At 36.4% G+C, this 21,419-nt stretch overlaps 1 protein-coding gene across 10 annotated transcripts in view; it reads right to left on the bottom strand.

Annotated features, from left to right (window-relative positions):
* Window positions 1-21,419, bottom strand: part of LOC106882575 (striatin-3) — a 267,291-nt gene that overhangs the window by 68,243 nt on the left and 177,629 nt on the right. For 8 of the 10 annotated variants that reach the window (XM_052976853.2, XM_052976854.2, XM_052976856.2 and 5 more), the window contains exons 4-5: window positions 11,467-11,542; window positions 5,683-5,859 (exon numbers count right to left, since the gene is read on the bottom strand). In XM_052976853.2, the coding sequence (XP_052832813.1) occupies window positions 5,683-5,859; window positions 11,467-11,542 (253 nt within the window). Of the gene's footprint in view, window positions 1-5,682; window positions 5,860-11,466; window positions 11,543-17,025; window positions 17,294-21,419 lie in introns of those variants that run through there. The other 2 variants (XM_014933292.3, XM_089341084.1) reach the window with 2 other exon arrangements.

Here is a 21,419-nt window from a genome sequence, read left to right as displayed (position 1 = left end):
GACAAATGCAGACACACAAACACACATACATTTATTATAATTATTATTATTATTATTAATTTTGCTCATCACATACAAGTACATGTATATTCATCATTATTTTAATCATTTTATTCAATTTTCAAAAAACTGAACCATGTCTTTGACAATTCTGGAATGTACTGAACTTATTTTGTGCATGACTTTTGGCCCACCCTGTATGTGTCTATATGTGTATACATACATGCATACATACAAACAAACAAACACATTTCATCATCATTTAACATCTGTTATCCTTGCTGGGATGGTTGGACTCACACACATACCTTTTATCTTTTACTTGTTTCAATCATTAGACTGCAGTCATGCTGGGGCACTGCCTTGAAGAATTTAAACCAAGTGACTAAGAGTTAATGAACTTAGGTGGCGTTGGATACAACTAATAGTGTATTATATACTTGTATGTCCAATACAGTGTGGTACCCCACCTTGATTCAATTTTTATGATGAGCAATACTCACATGAATCAATGTACAAATGAATCAATCACAAAGATTTTTCAACATGAATTGATATTAAATGCAACAACAACCAGTTTCAGACAGTAAAGAGAAACAGGTCTCTTGGCAGGGATTAGACATATTTCTCACTTCATAGGAGACTGCTGTTTCAATCATAAGCAAGCTGTTTGTTGTGTAATCTTTTGTAATCATCAATGTGATTGCCTAGCAACCAATAGCTATATACAGTTTAAGTCTCATGAAAGAATTGTTTCTCATTCTGACTCAAAATTGCTGCTAATAATGGCTAATATCTTTTATGTTAATGCTTTCTGCATTTGTGGAATGGTTCATTTGTCAGAGCCATTGTTTTTTTCATTCACTCCAAATCAACCCTAATTAAGCCCAAGGATGGATGCTTCTTCCTACAAGTGACCACACAATGATGAAGTAGGAATAAGAATGGGGCTGGTGTGTTTTGTTCCATCAGGTAAACAATGTTAGGAATAATGAAGAGACCACAGGTATTTAGGGAAAGAAATAAACAACAATCAAGAAAAACATATCTTAAACAGATCACCTCTTCCCACATGTATAGGGGGAACATTCCTTGCATAGGGCCAACATTCCTACTTTCAAAAAAGGCAAAGTTACAGAAGCATCAACAACAATACAAAACCTGGGAGAGGAAGACCTTCCCTCAGGGAAATATATGACACAGTGAATCCACAGGGGGTGCACAGAAAAGACAATCTCCTAAAAATATCTGGAAGCAGGATACTGTGACAGAGTTGAACAAACAGAGATTCGACTGGACGAGAAAAGACAGCACAGAGTCAAGAACAGTAGAGAAAAATCATTGATGGTTTATGCTCCATAGGGAGCAAAAGGTTCAAATAAGAAAAGCAAGAGAGACACTAAGTTTGTGTCTAAAAGCCTGGCTATTAGAAGATCTGGTGGGCAAGCTTTCTTAAACCATTTTATGCCACAAATCATATTAGTTTATTCACACATGCACCACATTCTATTATGATAGATGATAAGAGGTTGCTAGTCACAAGCTCACCCCCTCCTCCATTTCCTAGCAGAAAGGGAACACAGTTAGTGGTTCCACCCAAACCAACTCACAGCGCAATAAAGCCATTTCTGAGAAAATGAGAAGAAAGACAGTGAGAAGAAAAAGGATTGAACTTACAACTTGACTGGCTATCAGATGGATGGAAAGTAAATTTGAGCACAACAGGATTTGAACAGAATGCAAAGAGCTGGAGCAATTACTGCAAGGTATTTGTTTGATGCTCTAATGATCCCAATAATCAAATGTCATGGACAAGACACCCAAGTTAAAGACAGCACATGCTCACCAGAATTAACCCTTTAGCATTTACACTGCTCATACTCGGCCTCAATAATCAACCTGATTTATCTTTGGATTGGCCAGATCCAACCTCTCACACTTACTCTACAATATTATTCTAAAATTAAACAACTTTGTCATTGAAATCTCAAAGCTACAAGATAATGCAAATTTTTATCAATGTGAATAAATAAGCATTACGTTTGACAGAGAAATCTGAATACTAAAGGGTTAATCTCTATTCTGGTTTAAGACCATTACAAACCACCTAGTCTTTGAGTAACTTTAGCAGAGTCCATTCTGCTGCAATAATTCAGATCAGAGCGCTGAAGATGAAAAAAAAAAATCCCAAAACACTCCATATATTGATGAGATGCTTCCTGCTGGAATAACTCAGGAGCTGTGTTTTCTTCTGCTCTTCTGATCCCTTTTCCACGAGTTTCAGATATCCTTATAAAAGATTACGGCACTGCCCCATTTCCTTTAAGGGACTGATTAAAAAAGAGAAAAAGGACTTAAATCGTTATTGACTCCTATATAGTTTAGATCTCATGCATGTATGTGCTCTTGATTTGTGAAACATACAAACATGTGCATTATCAGTTAATGAAAACCACTGATCTTACAAGAAACATATTCTAAAACTAATCTTTACTCATCTGCTAGTTACAAAAGCCTTTCTGTACTTATTTTTTTTAAAATATTTTTTAAAATCCAAATCTCTACAGCAAGCCTAACGAAACAGTTTTCACATACTAATTTTAAAATTGTTGTAGGAAACATAAAAAAAAAAAAAAAAGCAGCCATGATCATATCGACAGAACTAGTACATGCATGAACACAAAGACAAAATATATTTGATGTATATATAAAGTACAAGTTATGCTACACAATTTCCTAAGTAAAAATGCAATTAGGAAATGAGATAATCAATAATCAAACAGTAGAAGAGAAAAGAAAAGCATTTTTTTTTTCTTTATTAAATGTATAAATTCTTTTTATTGTAAATGTGAAATATAAGCAACGGTCAGTATTTCTTGTTGATTTGACCTGCTAAGAATAACTTCTAACATACCACAAAGTACACTTATGACAAAAATTTTTACATTTTATTTTAAAATTCTCTCTCTCACTCATGTGTGTGTGTGTGTGTGTGAGAGAGAGAGAGAGTAAAATGAGTTATAGTTACTTGTATAACATTGCTTCCAAGATTTCATATCACACTTTAAGACACTTGCCTCCACAGCAAGTTTACAACTTCAGAACTACCCAGAATTCATCCCTTAAATGATCCCGTTTTTCTAAGGTGGGTGAATATAGAGTGCGTATAAAACTTGCTAATGGTATTGCGAAGAATTATGAAGGACTTACAGAGAATACCTATAAGATTAAATGCAATCAGCAAGTACATTCATTTAGGTCAAGAGATAGAGCTATTTCTGAATCTCTGTTTCAATATATCCGGAAATTAAGGGATGGAAAAACTGAAAACCTTCCCACATCATGCAATATTGTGGACGGAGTACCCCACTAATGAAGCAAAAGGATGAACTTTGAGTTCATCTGAGAAATTCATTATTCTGGCTTAATTATTAAGATCATGTCCTTTGTTGTCATATATTAAAATTCTGTTAATAAATTTCCAAAAGCCAGCAAGATAATCTTTTTTTTTTGGTTGCAGTTACCATTCCTCACTCTAAAGTAGTTATCTGCTACCCAGTTATGAGGACTTATCTCCTACCAGCACTCATAAGAGAATGTTGCAGCCTTTCATAAAACCATTATTGACAAATGAAAATTTACCTAATCAGTGTTCCTCATTAGCCTATATCAAGTCCCCTCTTCTCTTTGTTCCCTGTGTGTATATCCAGATTGTGTCTGTCTCTGTGCATCAACATATGCACAAGTATCCTCATTTTCACACACACACATTACACTCTAAACACAGATACAATATTATGTTTACATTAATACCACCACACAGTCAACCATTACATTAGTTCAATAATAGTAGTAATAGTACAAGAAACAATTACTAAATTACATTAGGTCAAAGGTTAATAATAAAATATTTTTGTTGAATTGCAGTTTTGTTACTCACACACCTTTTCACAAGTGTAGATTCAAAACAAACATGCATACACACACACAAGTAAGTAAAGGAACTGTCATGTATTTCAGTGATGAGTGTACAGTTGTTTAATCAATTGAACAACCCATATATTGAATTAAAGACTAAGTGGCTGAGCATTCCACAGAGACTTTCATCCTTAACACGTTAACCACTACATGTAGCATTAGTGGTTCACACAACCACCATATGACCCACATGGTTTCGAGAATATTTAAATAACATGAGTGCTAAATATTAAAGTTCCATTATGAACTATTGTAAAATTGAAGAAAAAAAAAAAAAATTACATTTCCTTACGTGGTGTGACCAGTAAGTTCCAATAACAGGCTGTAGCAGTTAATATTTTCAGAACCTTCATGTCCGTTTTCCATGCTGGCATAGATTAGACAGTTTGACTGAGACTGGTGAGTCGGAGGATGCACCAGGTACCAGTTGTCCGTTTTAGTTTGGTTTCTATGGCTGGACACCCTTCCTAACACCAACCACTTTACAGAGTGGATTGGATATTATTTCAAACATGTCACTGATATGGGTACCTTTCATATGTCACTAGCACTAGTGCCCTTTACATGTTGCTGGCACAGGTGCCCTTTATGTGTCACCAGCATGTTTCACAGGCACAAGTTTTTTTACATATCACCAGCACTACCATGTTTGACAAGGCTAGACCTTTGAATTATAGACACAGTCTAGCCAACAGGCTTCCAAACAGTTTCCATCAACCCAATTTCACTTGCAGGGCTTGGGTTGACCTGAAGCTATGGTAACACTTACTCAAGATTTCACACAGTGGGATTAAGTCCAGGACTTCTTGATTGCAAAGTGAATATTTTAACTACTCATCCATGCTGTGCCCATGCTTTTGTTTTTTATACATGTACAATGGCTGCAACTCTATTTTAAGTAATGCCATCATTTGATTGTTCTGTTAAATATGAGCAGCATGGTTGTTGCTTTTCAGTCCTGCTAGAGACTGACACCCTTTTGTATAGATGTAACTACAATGGGCATCTCTTGCAGTAGTGTTAAAATAGTGTCTTGGTGAACCATCATATGATGTCTCAGTCAGTTTCCTGATGCACATTATTTTCTACACTCCCTGCAAATAGAGATGCTGTATAATGCAAAGTTAACAACTTCCCTGTGTATGTGGCTTCTCTGATAACGTCTAATACCTGCCAGACATATCCACACTTGTTGCATGTTAAATTGGGATAGACATCAGTATATCCAGGCAAATTTACATCAAGACTCTTACAAACATCTTTCATGCGTGATTCATACTCAATAAAATTTTGTTCCAATTTCTTCATCCCATTATTCATTGCTTTCTTCTATGATCTAAGGCAGTGGTTCCCAAAGTAGGTGGTACTGAAAAGATCAGTGAAAAGATCTGTAGGGGTTGGTGAAGTAGCGTAATAATGGGGTGGCCAAAAGGGGGGCGATGGGTGTAAAAACAACAAAATAATGAGTTAATGAGTTAAGTGTTATTTGTGAAATATAGTTGTTTTGAATCTCATGCAAAAAGTGGTCTGTTTGTGGTGGTAGTCATGGTGAATGGAGGAGGGGGGTTAGGAATGCAGCCTATCTGCCAAGGGGCAACAGCCTGGAAAAGTTTGGGAACCACTGATCTTAAAGTGAGGTTTTCTCATCTATTTCCCATACATACCTAGACAGACAGACTGGCAATATCATAAGCAAATGCTTACCTTTTTGTCTGGGGTTCTTCATCAACAGGTCTTGGTTTATTTGGTTGTTCTCCATTGATCAGTGCTGCTTGGGTACAATCAGTTTCGGAGTTGTGAGGTTGAAGTCCCAGTAAGGAGCGCACCTTTGCTGACCTGACGTCAATTATGGTATCGGTGTAACCAATCTCATGTAAGTATCTGAAATAGTGGCGAAAAGAGGGAGAGTCAAACATCATCACCATCCTCAGAGGAAAAAGGCAACCTTATGGATTGAGTACTAGAGAAGAATTGGAGATACTCTTTACCAACAAAGGACACTCGTTAAATAAACAAAACAAATTAGCAGTTTCCTGTGAACATAGAGAAATAGACATTTCAGTACCATGGAATTAGTGATAACCTAAAATATGAATATATGATAATTAATCACTACCATAATATTCAAAATAACTTTCTCTATGTTCGTATACACTGTCTAAACAGTACATTATAGCTTACTAAACACTCCTCCTTCAAAATCCCTCTTCTATCATCCTCCACCACAACAAATAATAGCTTATGTATACCTGAGTTACACTAATAATAAAGGCAATATCATGGACATTATTGGTACCACTATTGACTTTGCCACACCTTAATAACACCTAACCACTAATTTCTTCCTGTTACTGGTATATTTGCCAGATAAAATTTCAGTTATTCCATTCATACCCTTGCTTTTATCATCACTGTTGAACTCACAAAATCTTATACTGCTCAGAGTTTATATCCATGGGACAATCTATGGTTACATGTGTATAATTCCGGATTACATCCTGGCTGTAATGGTGGACTTTCATGTCGTAAAATATGGGTGAGGGTTCCGTAACTTCTTGGTGAACAACCTACACAAATGACTAGCTTATGGTGATCAAATGTGTGTGTTGTACATACCACATGTTGAAGTGATAGCAGAGCAATATGAAATAAAGTGTTCTGCTCAAGAACAAAACACACTGCCCAGTCCAGTAACCAAAACCATGATCTTGCAATCATGAGCGCAGTACCTTAATCGCTGGGCCACACACCTACATAATAGACATAGAAACATGCCAAATTTATTTATTTCTCCATAAATTGAAAAAATGACAAACCGCCTAAATCGATTTTCAACCCTCATTCAGGTCTCACCAGAGGTGTCTACATCACTTAACCAATTCCAGAGAAACAAGTAGCCAATCCATTGATATACACATCAAATCTATTAAGTAGCTCCAGAGAACTGGAAGCTAACACATGACCTCATTCCAACTTGCAAAAGTATTATACTAGCAGCAGGCAATAGGTCTGCCTGTAACTACCTGTATTCTATGTGTATGTGTGTGTATAAATGGGATGCTACCAGTATGAAATGCCTGCATTTATCTATCTGTATTGACATGTGTATGCGTCTATACATATATGAATACACACACACACGTTTATGTTTGTTTACATGAATATATGTATGTATATTTACAAGATTGTGTATATGCACTCTGTCAGGAACTTTAAACACGAGTGTGATTTATATATGCCTTTTAAAATGATAAAAGTCAGCTACTGTTAAAAGGTAACAACTACATTAATATGCAAACTGCCAACCTGTCAAGATCTTTCTGCCCAGAACACCATAAATCTATCATGATCAAGAAGTTAATTTTACAACCCAAATATGACCTACCTCAAGCTTAATTATCTCCTTTACCTTATCCCAACTTTTATCTATAACTCTTATGTGTGTCTTTATACTTTGTTCATAAACTACATTCCACTTCTGTAGTTGTTGCCATGGACACCATCATTACTAACAATCTAACTCTCTGCTCTCTAATCTCTACTTTTTCATTTCTTTATATGTATGTGTGAGTGTATGTGTGCACACATGCAGACACACACAGATATATACATATATATATATATATATATATATATATATATATATATATATATATATATTATTCTTAAAAATAAGAATGTTGTTCATGCTGACTAAGAAGTTTGGGCAGTCCAATGATGGCTTAACAGGCCAAAACTTTGAAGTCACTGTCAACAATATTCTTGTTTAAGAGTAATAAATTTGTACTCTGCAAAAGTATAGAGTAACCCATCAGATTAACATGAACTTGTTTTTATCATAACTGAACATTAAGGCATAATCGTTGACATGCTGAGCAAATGCTTAGTGGCATTTCATCTGTCTTTATGTTCCATTTATCATTTCACAGAAGTCTGCTTTCTCTTACATCCTTTCAACTTAACTCTTTCCTGAAATTGCTGGCCTTGAGCCAAAATTTGAAACAATTATTATTATCATTATTATTAAGGTAGTGAGCTGACAGATTTATTAGCACTTCAACTGAAATGCTTAGTAGCATTTCTTCTGATTCAGTATGTTCCATGTTCAAATTCTACTATGGTCAACTTTACTTTTCATTCCTTCAAGATTGATAAAAATTAAGTACTAGTCAAATACTGGAGTTGATGTAATCAACTACTCCATCTCCCTAATACTGCTAACTTTGTGATAAAACTTTGAAACATCATCATTATCATTTAATGTTCACTTTCCATGCTGGCATGGAATGGACGATTTGACATGGAGCTGTCCAGACTCTGTCTACTGTGGCATGGTTTCTAAGGCTGGATACCCTTCCTAGTTGCCAACCACTTAACAGAGTGTGTTGGGTGCTTTTTATATTTTATTATTGAAGGAACAAAGCTCAGGTTTGGTCTTATTCCTGAAAGGATTTATGGGTGTAGTAAGTTATTACTTGTGACCTTAGGTATCCACAAATTTTCGGCAGTCTTTTAAGTGCTTAGAACCCTCCTGATAATCCTTGCTGTCCCTAAGTGGCAAACTTTCTGTAAGGGCTCTACTGGGCATTCTATTTCAATCTCCTTCAGCCATTTGTCTATATCTTTGCTTATTGTTCCCAACACACCAATTATTATAAGCATGACCTTTACTGTTCGCATGCTCCAAATTCTTCCTATTTCAAATTTTAAGGGATTGTATTTTCTTTGTTTTTCTTCCGCCTTCTTTACGATCCTGGAATCAAACAAACATGATGGTTCAATAAGTAAATAACTTCGCTAATCCTTATCTATGATTGTAATATCTGGTCTATTATCTTCTAACTTCTTGTCCATTTGAAGAGGTAAGTCCCACAAAATTTTACATTTCTCCAACTCAAGTATTTTTTTGACTCAATGATTGCGCCATGTGCTTCCAGCTTCAAATCCCTATTTCTGATCAGTTTCCAATGTAAAACTTTTACAACATGGTTGTGCCTCCATTTCTTATATTCTTCCTGTGACAACTGTGGCTTTCCTCCCTCGTTTTCTATGATACTTCATTGTTCCCATTATATACTTTACCACGTAACATTTCTAAAATCTTCTTCTCCTCATCATTCAAGTCTTGTGCAGTACTTACTGTCACTTGTCCATCTAGATCGTCTTCATTATTTACTTTTTCAGTATTCTCTGGTACTCAGCAGTTTCCATCTGTTTCATGTTCTTCATCTCTTATCCCTTCATTACCATTTTCTGCTACTGCTGTTTCAATCTCCTTCTGCTCTGTATTTTTTATCATGTTTCTCTGAATTTCTTCAATCTCTACTCCTGTAATCCAGTTGTTCCTACAGATCGCTCTTGCTTGGTCTATCAGTCGCTGGGTGAATGCTCCAAAACCTCCTTTTCCATCCCACATTCTTTTCATTTGATTCATGAAGCCTCTTTTATTGGGCTCACTTCTCAGCCAGCATTCTATTACTACTCTGTTTACTTCTTTTTCCTATTTCATTCTGGTTCTGATCAGATACTCCCTGCCTGCTGTGCCTGACACCTTCACTGTAAACAGTTCCAGTCTCCTTAGCGCAGTTGTGGTTATTATTTAATTTTGAAATCACTCATTTAGAGGTCGCACTTGTAAGGTTGTGCAATCACCAGTGTCTTTATGATGACACCATCACTAGGTGGGTTACTAGCCAAGGCTCCAAGAGTCCACACCTTCCCTCGTGTAAACTGTTTTTAGTGCCGGTCTCATTCAATCCATTGTTTCATATCTTTGTATTTGACATTTTCACTCCTGAGAAATTTGGTGTCAAGGTGGCAGAGCCACCAGTGTTTTTATTGAGTTACCTTTTCCAGAGGAGTTGCTGACCAAGGCTGAAGGGACCCCTCCTCCGATGAAACAGGCTTAACCCCGCCAGCTGCCAACCAGGTATTTCTAGGTCTCGGAGTGGGCTTACAGGTACACTTTGCCCAACAGTAACCTGAAGATAATTGTGGTTAAGGATAACCTTGTTCTTCCCATGTTGTGATGCCACAGCTGGATGCAGTTTCATGCCATACCTAGGGCATGTAAATTCAAATTGTTGCCATCGTCATCATCATCAGCAGCATATATATCTATATCTATCTATCTATCTATCTATCTATATATATATATATATATATATATATATATATATATATATATATATATATATATGGCAGATACAATATACACTAAGAGTGTATGGGAAACAGATTTTCTCAGATGCCCAGGAGGATACCTAAAGGTAGTAAATGGCTTCTGTTCCCTAGTTGATCTATTTAACAGTGGAGAAGGAAGGTTGTTCTGGTAGTATAATTACTAGAATAGAATTGAATGGAGAAAGACCAGAAAGCTATTACCTCTGTTGGTAACAAATGGTTTCCGTCAGAGTGAAAGGGAAGATCGTATGATGCTTGTGTCCTAACTGCTATACTACATGATGTGGGCCTTGAATGCAGATTTGCAAAGACTAAAAAGAAATGAAGGAAGCATGCCCTGCTGTGGATGTGTAACAACTGTGTGTATGAACGATGAAGAACAACCATGTTAAGAGAAGATCTAGGCATAAGAAGCATCAAATGTAGTGTATAAGAGTAAAGACTTTACTTGTATGGATATGTGATGCATATAGATGAAGACAGCTGAATAAAGAATTGTCAATTACATGATGTGGATAAGGCTTGTGAAAGTGGAAGACCCTAAGAAGACAGGATGAAGTAGTAGAGGTTGATCTCAGATTTTGAGCCTCGTGGAGAAGATGACAAAGGAGCAACATGATTGGGGATTTGTGGTGTTTTAGAAAGATCAATCCAGCATAACAAGTTTGAAGTTCTGGAAGCATAATACGAGGGGATACTGAAGAGTTCCTGGCTTTGGGTAAAAGAAAATACAGGAAGATGAGTTAATCAGGATTTTATTCAACATATACCCCTCTCAGATTCACACACTTCTTGCAGCGGTTCTTCAGTTTTTCTCAGTCCAGTAATAGAACTTGGAAGGTTGGGCCTACAACCAAGCCTTTTGTGATAACCTTAAAGCCCCATTTCCTGCTGTTGTATTTTCACTGACCCCTCCATCAGTCACTTTCTAATTACAGCAGTATTCTGTTGTTGTAACCAAAGGTAAACTGAGATGCCCATTTCATCCTCTTCTAGGCAGGTGAAAGTCACATGACAACAGGTAAATGTAACTGACAGGTAAAAACCACACTCACATTATGTCATATCAGCAAATTTCAGCCAAATTTTTATGATTTTTACACTAGACTAACTGCATTTCATCAAGATTTTTATTTCTTAACAGGATTAGATTTATATAGAGAAAGTACTACAGGACTTCAAGAGTTACATATCTAGTGACAAGCAAGAGAGAGATGGCCAGAAGCTATTTCAATTGTTAGAAGTAGTAGTAGTAGGTACAAAGAGGAGAGAGATATATAGGGGGTTGTATAGGGTTGTACTTACTGTCGTAGAAGTTGTCTGCCTTGTCGCCAAGCTGTGTTATTGGAAGTGAGAGATTCACCGTCACCTAACTGATCATCTGAAAATACAGAAAAACACAAACCAAAAATGAAAACAGAAGTCCTCACGAAATGAGTCCATTAGGTAAGTGTGCATTGAAAGCAGTATACGGTTTGGCACAACAAAGGTATGTTTGAATACAGTAGTTGATCTCATGTATGTCACACACAATATATGATTCATATATGAATGTTTGGATTTATAAATAAGAAGAAAAGTATGCATGCATGGATGTGTGGTAAGAAGCTTGCTTCCCAACCAATAGTTCCAGTTTCAGTCTATGTGGTATTTTGGGTAGGTGTCTTCTACTATAGCCTCGAGCTGACCGAAGCCTTGTGAGTGGATTTGGTAGACAGAAACTGAAAGAAGTTAATCGTATATGTATGTGTGTGTATGTATCTGTGTTTGTCCCCTCTACCACTGTTTGACAACCAGTGGTGGTTTGTTTACATCCCCATAACTTAGTTGTTCAGTAAAAGAGACCAATAGAATAAGTACCAGGCTTTTAAAAAATAAGTACTGGGGTCAATTCATTTGACTAAAATTTTCAAGGCGTGTGACTCAATAGAATATTAAACTAGTTATTTTGTTGCACAAGAAGTAAATGCAACACAACAGAATATTTTGTAAGAGATGTGACAAAAGTCATACAATTACTAAACAATGTGTAACAAGATGCACAATGACATGTAGCAAATGTTTTGATAATAACTAGAATGATATACGAGATGCAAGGAACAGATGTACAACTGGCATTGATCATGTGACGATGGTCACTCCTGTCCAATTCAACGTATGAGTGTTTGAAGGAGAAGATTTATAAAAAATTAAAAAATTGAGAAAAAGACAAAAATGTCAGACAAAGACAAAAAAAAAACAACTTTAAAAGTAAAAGAATAAAAAATGCTGCATATATTTGCAATGGATGCAGTGATATAATCTGAGTCCAGGTATGGATTTTGCTAGGAAGTCACAATGGGGACAATGATGATTTAGATTTTGCTTCGGATTGGGAAAATGTGTCTGCTGATCGCAGGATATAATTCTTTTATTGTTCTGTTTCTTCATCTCAAGTTGTTCTGATGCATCATGACACATTTTACGCCATGCAGATCAATCAAGGCAATGACATTCCAAAATGTCAAATTAAGCTGTAGAGACTTTAGTGATTGTTTCAACTTATCCTGATACCTAAGGAAAGACGTTCCTTTACCATGGAATCCCTCTACTTGTTGGTCATACAAAAGAATTTTTGGAATGCAGCAATCCTCTTTCATTCAAACGTATCCTACTCATCTGCACTGAATTCTTCTCAGCAGCATACTTTTGCATGTGACAATACATCATGTGTAATAATCAATGGACAATGCAGCAGATACAAACTGTGAATGGACATGTGACAATAGTAACAGATGCACAACAGGCAATGGATATACAACAATACAAAAGATGCACAACAGACAATGGATATACAACAATACAAAAGATGCACAACAGGCAATAGATATGTGACAATTCAACAGTTGCACAACTGGCAATGGACATATGGCAATGCAACAGATGTGCAACAGTATAACAGCAACACTGATTCGCATATTATGCCAATGTGATGATACCACTATGTATATAATGCATACAGCAGCTGTTTTATAATTAGACAACAAAGAATCCTCTCAAGTAAACAAGGAAGTGTTTACGGAGTTGCTTAACTCGCTAGAAATAACAGTTAACTCCCCACAAGCTTAAGTCACTCTGCAGTCTTAAAATAGCTTGATCAGCAGCCAACACACACAAACACAAGGAGAGAGAGGGGGGGAGTGTCACTGAAGGGACACAAGCACTATGGAAACTAGAGTGGACTATTTCCTGTAGAAGAGAGGGGAGTGGGAAGCAAGGGACACGCAAACACGAACATAAACACACTCACAGATATACTAGCAGGAAGTTATTCAGAAATAGTTTAGCTTGCAATTACAAAAAATGTAAATAAATCAAGAGAGAAAAAGAAGAAAAAGGCAGGAGAACCAAGGAGAATGGAGGTTAGTGTGCATGTGTGTATGTAGATATGTGTGAATGAGTGTGTGAATGCAAAATGACTTCATAAACAAACAACACCATAAATGTAGGTAGAGAATCACAGCTCAAGTGTTCTTGTGATTCTTGTCAGAAATTTTCTGCTAATTGTGTAGGCAGTATTGAGTCTTTTAAAATGTTTACTAGTTTCACAAACAACAGTCCCAGATTCCGAAACTCCCCCCCTGGTGGCTTGGATGATTTCACAAACAACAATTTCAATCCCTGCCCCTACACCCAAACCCTTTCTTGTTATTTATCTTTTACTTGTTTCAGTCATTAGACCGTGGCCACACTGGGGCACAGCTTTAAAGAATTTTAATCAAACTTATCAATCTCAGTACTTATTATTTTTTGTAAAGACTGGTAGTTATTCTATCAGTCTCTTTTGCCAAATTACTAGATTACAGGGATGTAAACACATTAACACCAGTTGTCAAGCAGTGGGGAGGTGGAGACACAAACACACACACAGATGGGCTTCTTTCAGTTTCTGTCTACCTAATCCACTCACAAGGCTTTTGGTCAGCCTGAGGTTATAGTAGAACACACTTGTCCAAGGTGTCACACAGTGGGACTGAATCCAGAACTATGTGGTTGGGAAGCAAACTTCTTACCCCACAGCCACAGTTTGTTTGAAAAATGGAAATAATTTATAGAAGACATGAAACTAAATCTGTTTCTAATAAAGATACAAGGCCAGAAATGTTGGTGGAGAGAGTTAAGCAATTATAATCAATGGTTGGTACTTTATTTTATTGACCAACTCCTGGAAGGATGAAAGGCAAAATGGATTTCGAAGGATTTGAACTCAGAATGTAAATGGCCATCACCAAATATAGCAAGTAATTTTGTCCACTATTCTAACAATTCTGCCAATCCACAGTCCCAACAACAAATGTTTCTGCTTGAGACTTATGTGCAACTTGTATAAAATAAGGCAAAGACAAAACAATAATAATAATAATAATAATAATAATAATAATAATAATAATAATAATAATAATAATAATAATAATAACAACAATTATTTCTACTCTAGGCACAAGGCCATGAAAAGTTTTGGGCAAGGGAGCTAGTCGATTACATCGGCCCCAGTGCGTAACTGGTACTTATTTCATCTACCCCCAAAAGGATGAAAGGCAAAGTTGAACGTGGCGGAATTTGAACTCAGAACATAGTGATAGACAAAATACTGCTAAACATTTTGCCCGGTGTGCTAACAATTCTGCCAACTCGCCTTATTATTAATAATAATAATTGAGTCTGGTTTTATTAATAATAATAATAATAATAATAATAATAATAATAATAACAATAATAATGGTTTCAAATTTTTCCAGAAGGGAAGCAATTTTGGGGGAGGGAATAAGTTAATTACATCAACCCTAGTGTTCGTCTGGTACTTATTTTATCAACCCTGAAAAGATGAAAGGCAACGTCAACGTTGGCAGAATTTGAACTCAGAATGTAGCAACAGGCGAAATACTGTTAACCATTTCGTCTGACATACTAATGATTCTGCCAACTCACCACCTTATAAATAATAATAATAATAATAATAATAATAATAATAATAATCCTTTCTACTATAGGCACTAGGCCTAAAATTTTGGGGGAGGGGGCTAGTCAATTCTATTTTCCGCCAAGTGCATAACTGGTACTCATTTCATCAACCCCGAGAGGATGAGAGGCAAAGTCAACCTCGGCAGAATTTAAACTCACATAAAGACAGATGAAATGCTGCTAAGCATTTTCCACAGCACGCTAACGATTCTGCCAGCTTGCCACCTTGATAATGATAATAATAATAATAATAATAATAATAATAATAATAATAATGGTTTCAAATTTTGTCACAAGAGCAGCTATTTTGGGGAAGAGGATGAGTCGATTACATCGCCCCCCTCAGTGTTCAACTGGTACTTAATTTATCAACCCCAAAAGGATGAAAGGCCAAGTTGACCTCGGTGGAATTTGAACGCAGAACGTAGCAACAAACAAAATACTGCTAAGCATTTCGCCTGGCATGGTAACAATTATACCAGGTCACTGCCTGCTTCACATTTAGGCACAAGGCCAGCAATTTTGAGGAGGGAGGTAAGCCAGTACCATTGACTCCAGTACTTGACTGGTACTTTATCAACCCCGAAGGGATGAAAGATGAAGCTGACCATGGTATACTAAGCCACAAGGGTTCAAAACGTACAATAGAACAACGCAAGTATTAAACAAGGAGTTTACACAGACATGTGGAGTAGGACAATAAATGTAAACAAGCAAAGAGTTATTGGCAAAGAAAAGAAAGGATAAAAGGAAGGAACAAGAAACAAACACAGACATATACTTACATGTATGTGCAGACACACATGTCCAGGAGCATATATTCACATACATAATGTAAATACATGGCCAGCCAAACACACACACAAACTTAAATATACACATACACACACACACAAACTTAAATATACACATACACAAACTTAAATATACACATACACAAACTTAAATATACACATACACAAACTTAAATATACACACACACAAACTTAAATATACACACACACAAACTTAAATATACACATACACAAACTTAAATATACACATACACAAACTTAAATATACACATACACAAACTTAAATATACACATACACAAACTTAAATATACACATACACAAACTTAAATATACACATACACAAACTTAAATATACACATACACAAACTTAAATATACACATACACAAACTTAAATATACACATACACAAACTTAAATATACACACACACAAACTTAAATATACACACACACAAACTTAAATATACACACACACACACAAACTTAAATATACACACACACACACAAACTTAAATATACACATACACACACACACAAACTTAAATATACACACACACACACAAACTTAAATATACACACACACATGTATGAACACATACGTGTGCATGTATGTGTATACACATATATATGTATGCATACACAAAACACATACACTAATGCATATATGCATGAACAGCATACATGTGCACTTATGCAATATATGCATGCACCACGCACACACACACACAGTAGTCTAGTAAAGAATGTAAAGTCAAGCCATACTGCCACACGTCAAAGTTTTTCTACATTGCACAAATTTATAGTTTGATAAATGATATACATACACAATGTGTGTGTGTGTGTGTGTGTGTATGTGTATGCACACGTGTGCTAGTGTGATTTTGTGAGCATGTATTGTGTGTACACCTGCATATGTATGTGTATACATAAACATATATATATATATTTGAATGTGTGTGAGTATGCTATATCTATTAACATGGGTCTATGCCTATACCATGATATCACACAAGAGGGGAGGATGAGTGCAAAACAAGGCATCATGCATATTAGATTGAAGCATAGCTTACACATATAGTATTGCATTAAGGCTGCAGTCTCATAATGGCAACACATTTACAAAGAATAGTAAAGAGATGTCCAAAAGGCAAAGTTGTGTTGTTGTATCAAGTGAACCAGCTTGTTGCTCTCGTTTGTTTATCTTTTTTTTCCCCCCTCTGTGTCTCTGTCTATCTTCCATTCGCTGAGTCTCTATTTCACTATCTCCTCCTCACAGCTTCTGTTTTTCAACTAAGTAGTAGACAGTTCTTACTCAAGTGACCACCACATACAATATGTGCTCCACTTGACTGGTCTATCTTAGAGGACTACTTCCTGCACTCTCCTTAACTTTACTCACCCCTCTCTCTCTCTCTCTCTCTCTATTATATATATATATATCCTCTTTTATATATATATATATATATATATATATATATATATATATATATATATATATATATATCCTCTTTTATATATATATATATATATATCCTCTTTTGTATAAATATATATATATATTCTTTCACATACTTTATTTTGCCAATGGTTGTGCAAAAAAATATCTCTCACCCACAGTGTAGACACACACATATAGATAGAAAGAAGGCAGAGGGGGATATTTCTGTACCTACACATGCATGCATGTGCAAGTGTGCGCGCACATACAGACACACACGCACACACAAGAGGTTTAGGAAAAAACGAGAATGTGTGAAATGGGTGGGGGGGGGAGAAACAAGATGTAATGTAACCAATGTCTACATTAGCTTACATAACAACAACAACAATAATAATCGTAATTGGTACCCCTCACTAATGATGTCGACAACTTGAAACTAAGAAAAAAAACTGAACAAGAAACCTGGGACATTGTTGATGAGAATGGTGAAGTGGAGGGTGAGATGGGATGCTAGGGTAGTTCTGAGAAGAATGGTTTCAACTGATGAACCAATAAGGGTCTCTCTATCCACTTCACTCTACATAAGGGTTAGGTGAGAAGTAATTTAATTAGCAGCAAACTACATTAACCTTTGCCTTTTCACAAACTACCCTCTTGTTGATAAGAGGGTAATGAAAGCACAATGGATGAGAATCTTCCTCCCCACCTCCCTACCCCTCTCTAGAAAGAGAAGTGGGGGAGATTCCCTTTATTATTTGCAGGTGTAAGTCTTTAAAGAGGCACAATAGCTGCAAAGTCTGGGAGAGTACTCTGTCACTTGGTCTACTGGCCAGTGGGTCTTTAAGTTCAAATCTTACAACTACTAGCTGTATGGTACGAAACTTGCTTTCCAACCATATGGTTCTGGGTTCAGTTCCAATGTGTGGCACCTATGTCAAGTGTCTTCTACTATAGCCTTGGGCTAACTAAAAGCTTGTGAGTGAATCTGGTAGACAGAAACTGAAAGAAGCCAGTTGTATATATAGATATCACCATCACCATCATTTTTAACATCCACTTTCCATGGGTTAGACAGTTTGACTGAGGACTGGCAAGACAGGGAGCTGTACCAGGATCCAGTCTGCTTTTGGCTTAGTTTCTATGGCTCGATGCCCTTCTCAATGCCAACCACTCCAAAGTGTAGTGGGTGCCTTTAACATGTCACTGGCACCGGCCACAACTACGATTTCACTTGACAAGTCTTCTCAAGCACAGCAAAGCACCAAAAGTCTCAATCACTTGTCATCAGCTCATGCATGTGTTTGTCCCCCACCACTACTTGACAATCAGTGTTGGTGTGTTTATGTCCCCTTAAATTAGTAGTTAAGCAAAAGAGACCAATTGAATAAGTACCAGACTTAGAAAAAAAAGAAGCACTGGGGTTGACATATTTGACTACAAAATTCTTCAATGCAGTGCCCCATCATGGCCACAATCTAATGACTAAAACAAATAAAAGATAACAGCTTAAGATAAACTGGATATGGCCATTTTAAATGCTAAAGTGTTAAAAATAAAGTACCTACTGAGACATAAAACTGATGGGTCAAGTTGTAGAGAACAGTGTAGAAAAACCAATGAGAGAGAGAGAGAGAGAGAGAGAGAGAGAGAGAGAGAGAGGGGGAGAGGGAGAGAGAGAGAGAGAGAATAAGTTGTAGTTTGGATTGTGCAATGGTGTGGAACCATTGATGTTGCTTTCTAAGTATGACAATGGAGATTCTGTGCCAAGAATTACATCAAGCATTTGCTGACATGAAGAAGACCTTTGAGAGGGTACCATAATCTGTAGTCTGGTTGCTGTTAAAAAATTGGGTGTAGACGAATGACTTGGAAGAGTCTTGCAAGTTATTTCCACAGGTATTATGAGTGAAATTAAAATTAATGAGTTTAGTGTGGAATTTAGCATACAGGTAGATATTCATAAGGGCTCCGTTCACAGTTCCTTTTTATTTATTATAGTTATTTAGGCTATAATAGAAAGTTCAAGTCTAGCTATCCATGAGAACTTCTGTATACCAACAACCTAAATCTTATAACTGAATCAGTATCAAAAATGGAGGAAAAGTTGTAAGACAAGGAAGCAGGGCTGAGAATCAAGACATTTAAAAATAAACTTAGCAAAGACGAAAATGTCTATTAGCAGAAAATAAAAGAATTCAGAACATCTGAGAAATGGGCAAGATCAACTTGCAGAAAAGGAGTAGGCAGGAATTCTAGACTGTGTACACAATGTAATCTATAGGTGCACACAAGAGATGCAGTGGGCTCACAAGCAGGTTAACAGAAGAGCTGCACAGGGAGTAGTTAGCAGTAATAGTATTCATCAAATTAATTCTTTCAACCCAGAGGATACATTAGAAGTAGTTGGCAGCTTTTCTTACCCATGTGACCTAATTGGAAGTGGAGGTGGGCTGTTGCCAAAATATAACAACAGGAGTAAAAAGAAAATGGAGAAAATTTAGGGAGCTGATACCTCTGCTAGCAACAATGGGATTGTCCATCTGAATATGATACTTATGTACAAAGTGCAATATTGCACGGTAGCAATAGTGTCTGTTGGAGATATAGTATTGGTGTGTTCAAATGTTGGGGTAAGAGGAATTAAATGTAGTGTGCATGAGTGGAACGTGACCTACTACAGAAATATGATGCAGATCAAAGATAGTAACTGAATAAAGAAGTGCCAAATGATTGAAGAAATCCAAGCAGAAGGAAGCTTCAGAAAAGGAAGATGAAGGAAAATAGGGGTGAGAAGTGGTGAAAGTTGACCTCAGGCTGCTGAGCCTTATGTAGGAGATGAAAAAGACCAGCAACAAATAGAGAAACGCTGTGCTGGAGAAGACTTCTCCAAACCATGTAGGCACAGAAAAACAGACATAAAATTACACACACACACACACACATACATACACACACCATGTGTAATGATTTTAATGATTTCTTTGGAATGTGTGCACTTCCTCAGAGCACTATTTCAATGTTTACATATAGGTTTGCCAGGAAATACATTGACTTATTATTTTATTAAAAATCCATATTAAAATTTATTAGAAATCATTTTTATTGTTCTTTTACTACTACTAATTATTATTATTATTATTATTGTATTTTACTTCTCAGAGCTCTTGATCTTACTTGCTCCAATTAATTCTGCGAGAGTGGACAGCAGTTAGTTGTTAAAGGTCTCAGCATTTCTCAGGGTCTCTTCCCATGAATTATATTATTATTATTATTATTATTATTATTATTATTATTGAAGACAGAGAGCTGGAAGAATCGTTAGCATGCCGGGCGAAATGCTTAACGATATTTCGTCTGCCTCTACATTCTGAGTTCAAATTCTACCAAGGTTGACTTTGCCTTTCATCCTCTTGGGGGTCCATAAATTAAATACCAGTTACACACTGGGGTCGATGTAATCGACTTAATCCCTTCCCCCAAATTTGAGGCCTTGTTCTTCATGTAGAAATTATTATTATTATTATTATTATTATTATTATTATTATAATAATTATTGTCATTATTATCATCATTAGGAGGAGGAGGAGGAGGAGGAGGAGGAGGAACAGAGTTTGTACTCATGGCTAAAAGTTTCCACCTTAGATTTACTATTTATGCCTTCATTCACCAACAAATTATTACCATGGTGTTGTTAGTCCTAAACATGTGGTGTATCTTAAATGGTAGAAGACTTCATGTATGTAAACCTAAGCACATACACAAATACATATGGACACATACACAAGTGTGTGCAAGTGTTCATATATACATACATGTTGGGGGGGGGGGGTGCAAGTGTATGTGTGTATGTATGTGCATCCTAATTTTAAAATACATACACTATGCCTTTATGCTTCATAATAAGCATGAAGAAGGCTGGTGACAAAAAGGGCATCGAGCCCTAAAAACGCTACCTCAGAAAACTTGGCCAATACATCCATGGAAGTATGGAATAGCAGATGTAATGATGATTACACACAAGCA

Source organism: Octopus bimaculoides, chromosome 24 (genome assembly GCF_046866305.1).
Source record: "Octopus bimaculoides isolate indiv1 chromosome 24, ASM4686630v1, whole genome shotgun sequence".
Lineage (NCBI taxonomy): Eukaryota > Metazoa > Mollusca > Cephalopoda > Octopoda > Octopodidae > Octopus > Octopus bimaculoides.
Note: the sequence above shows the minus strand (reverse complement) of the source record. Positions and strands in the feature narration are given on the sequence as shown.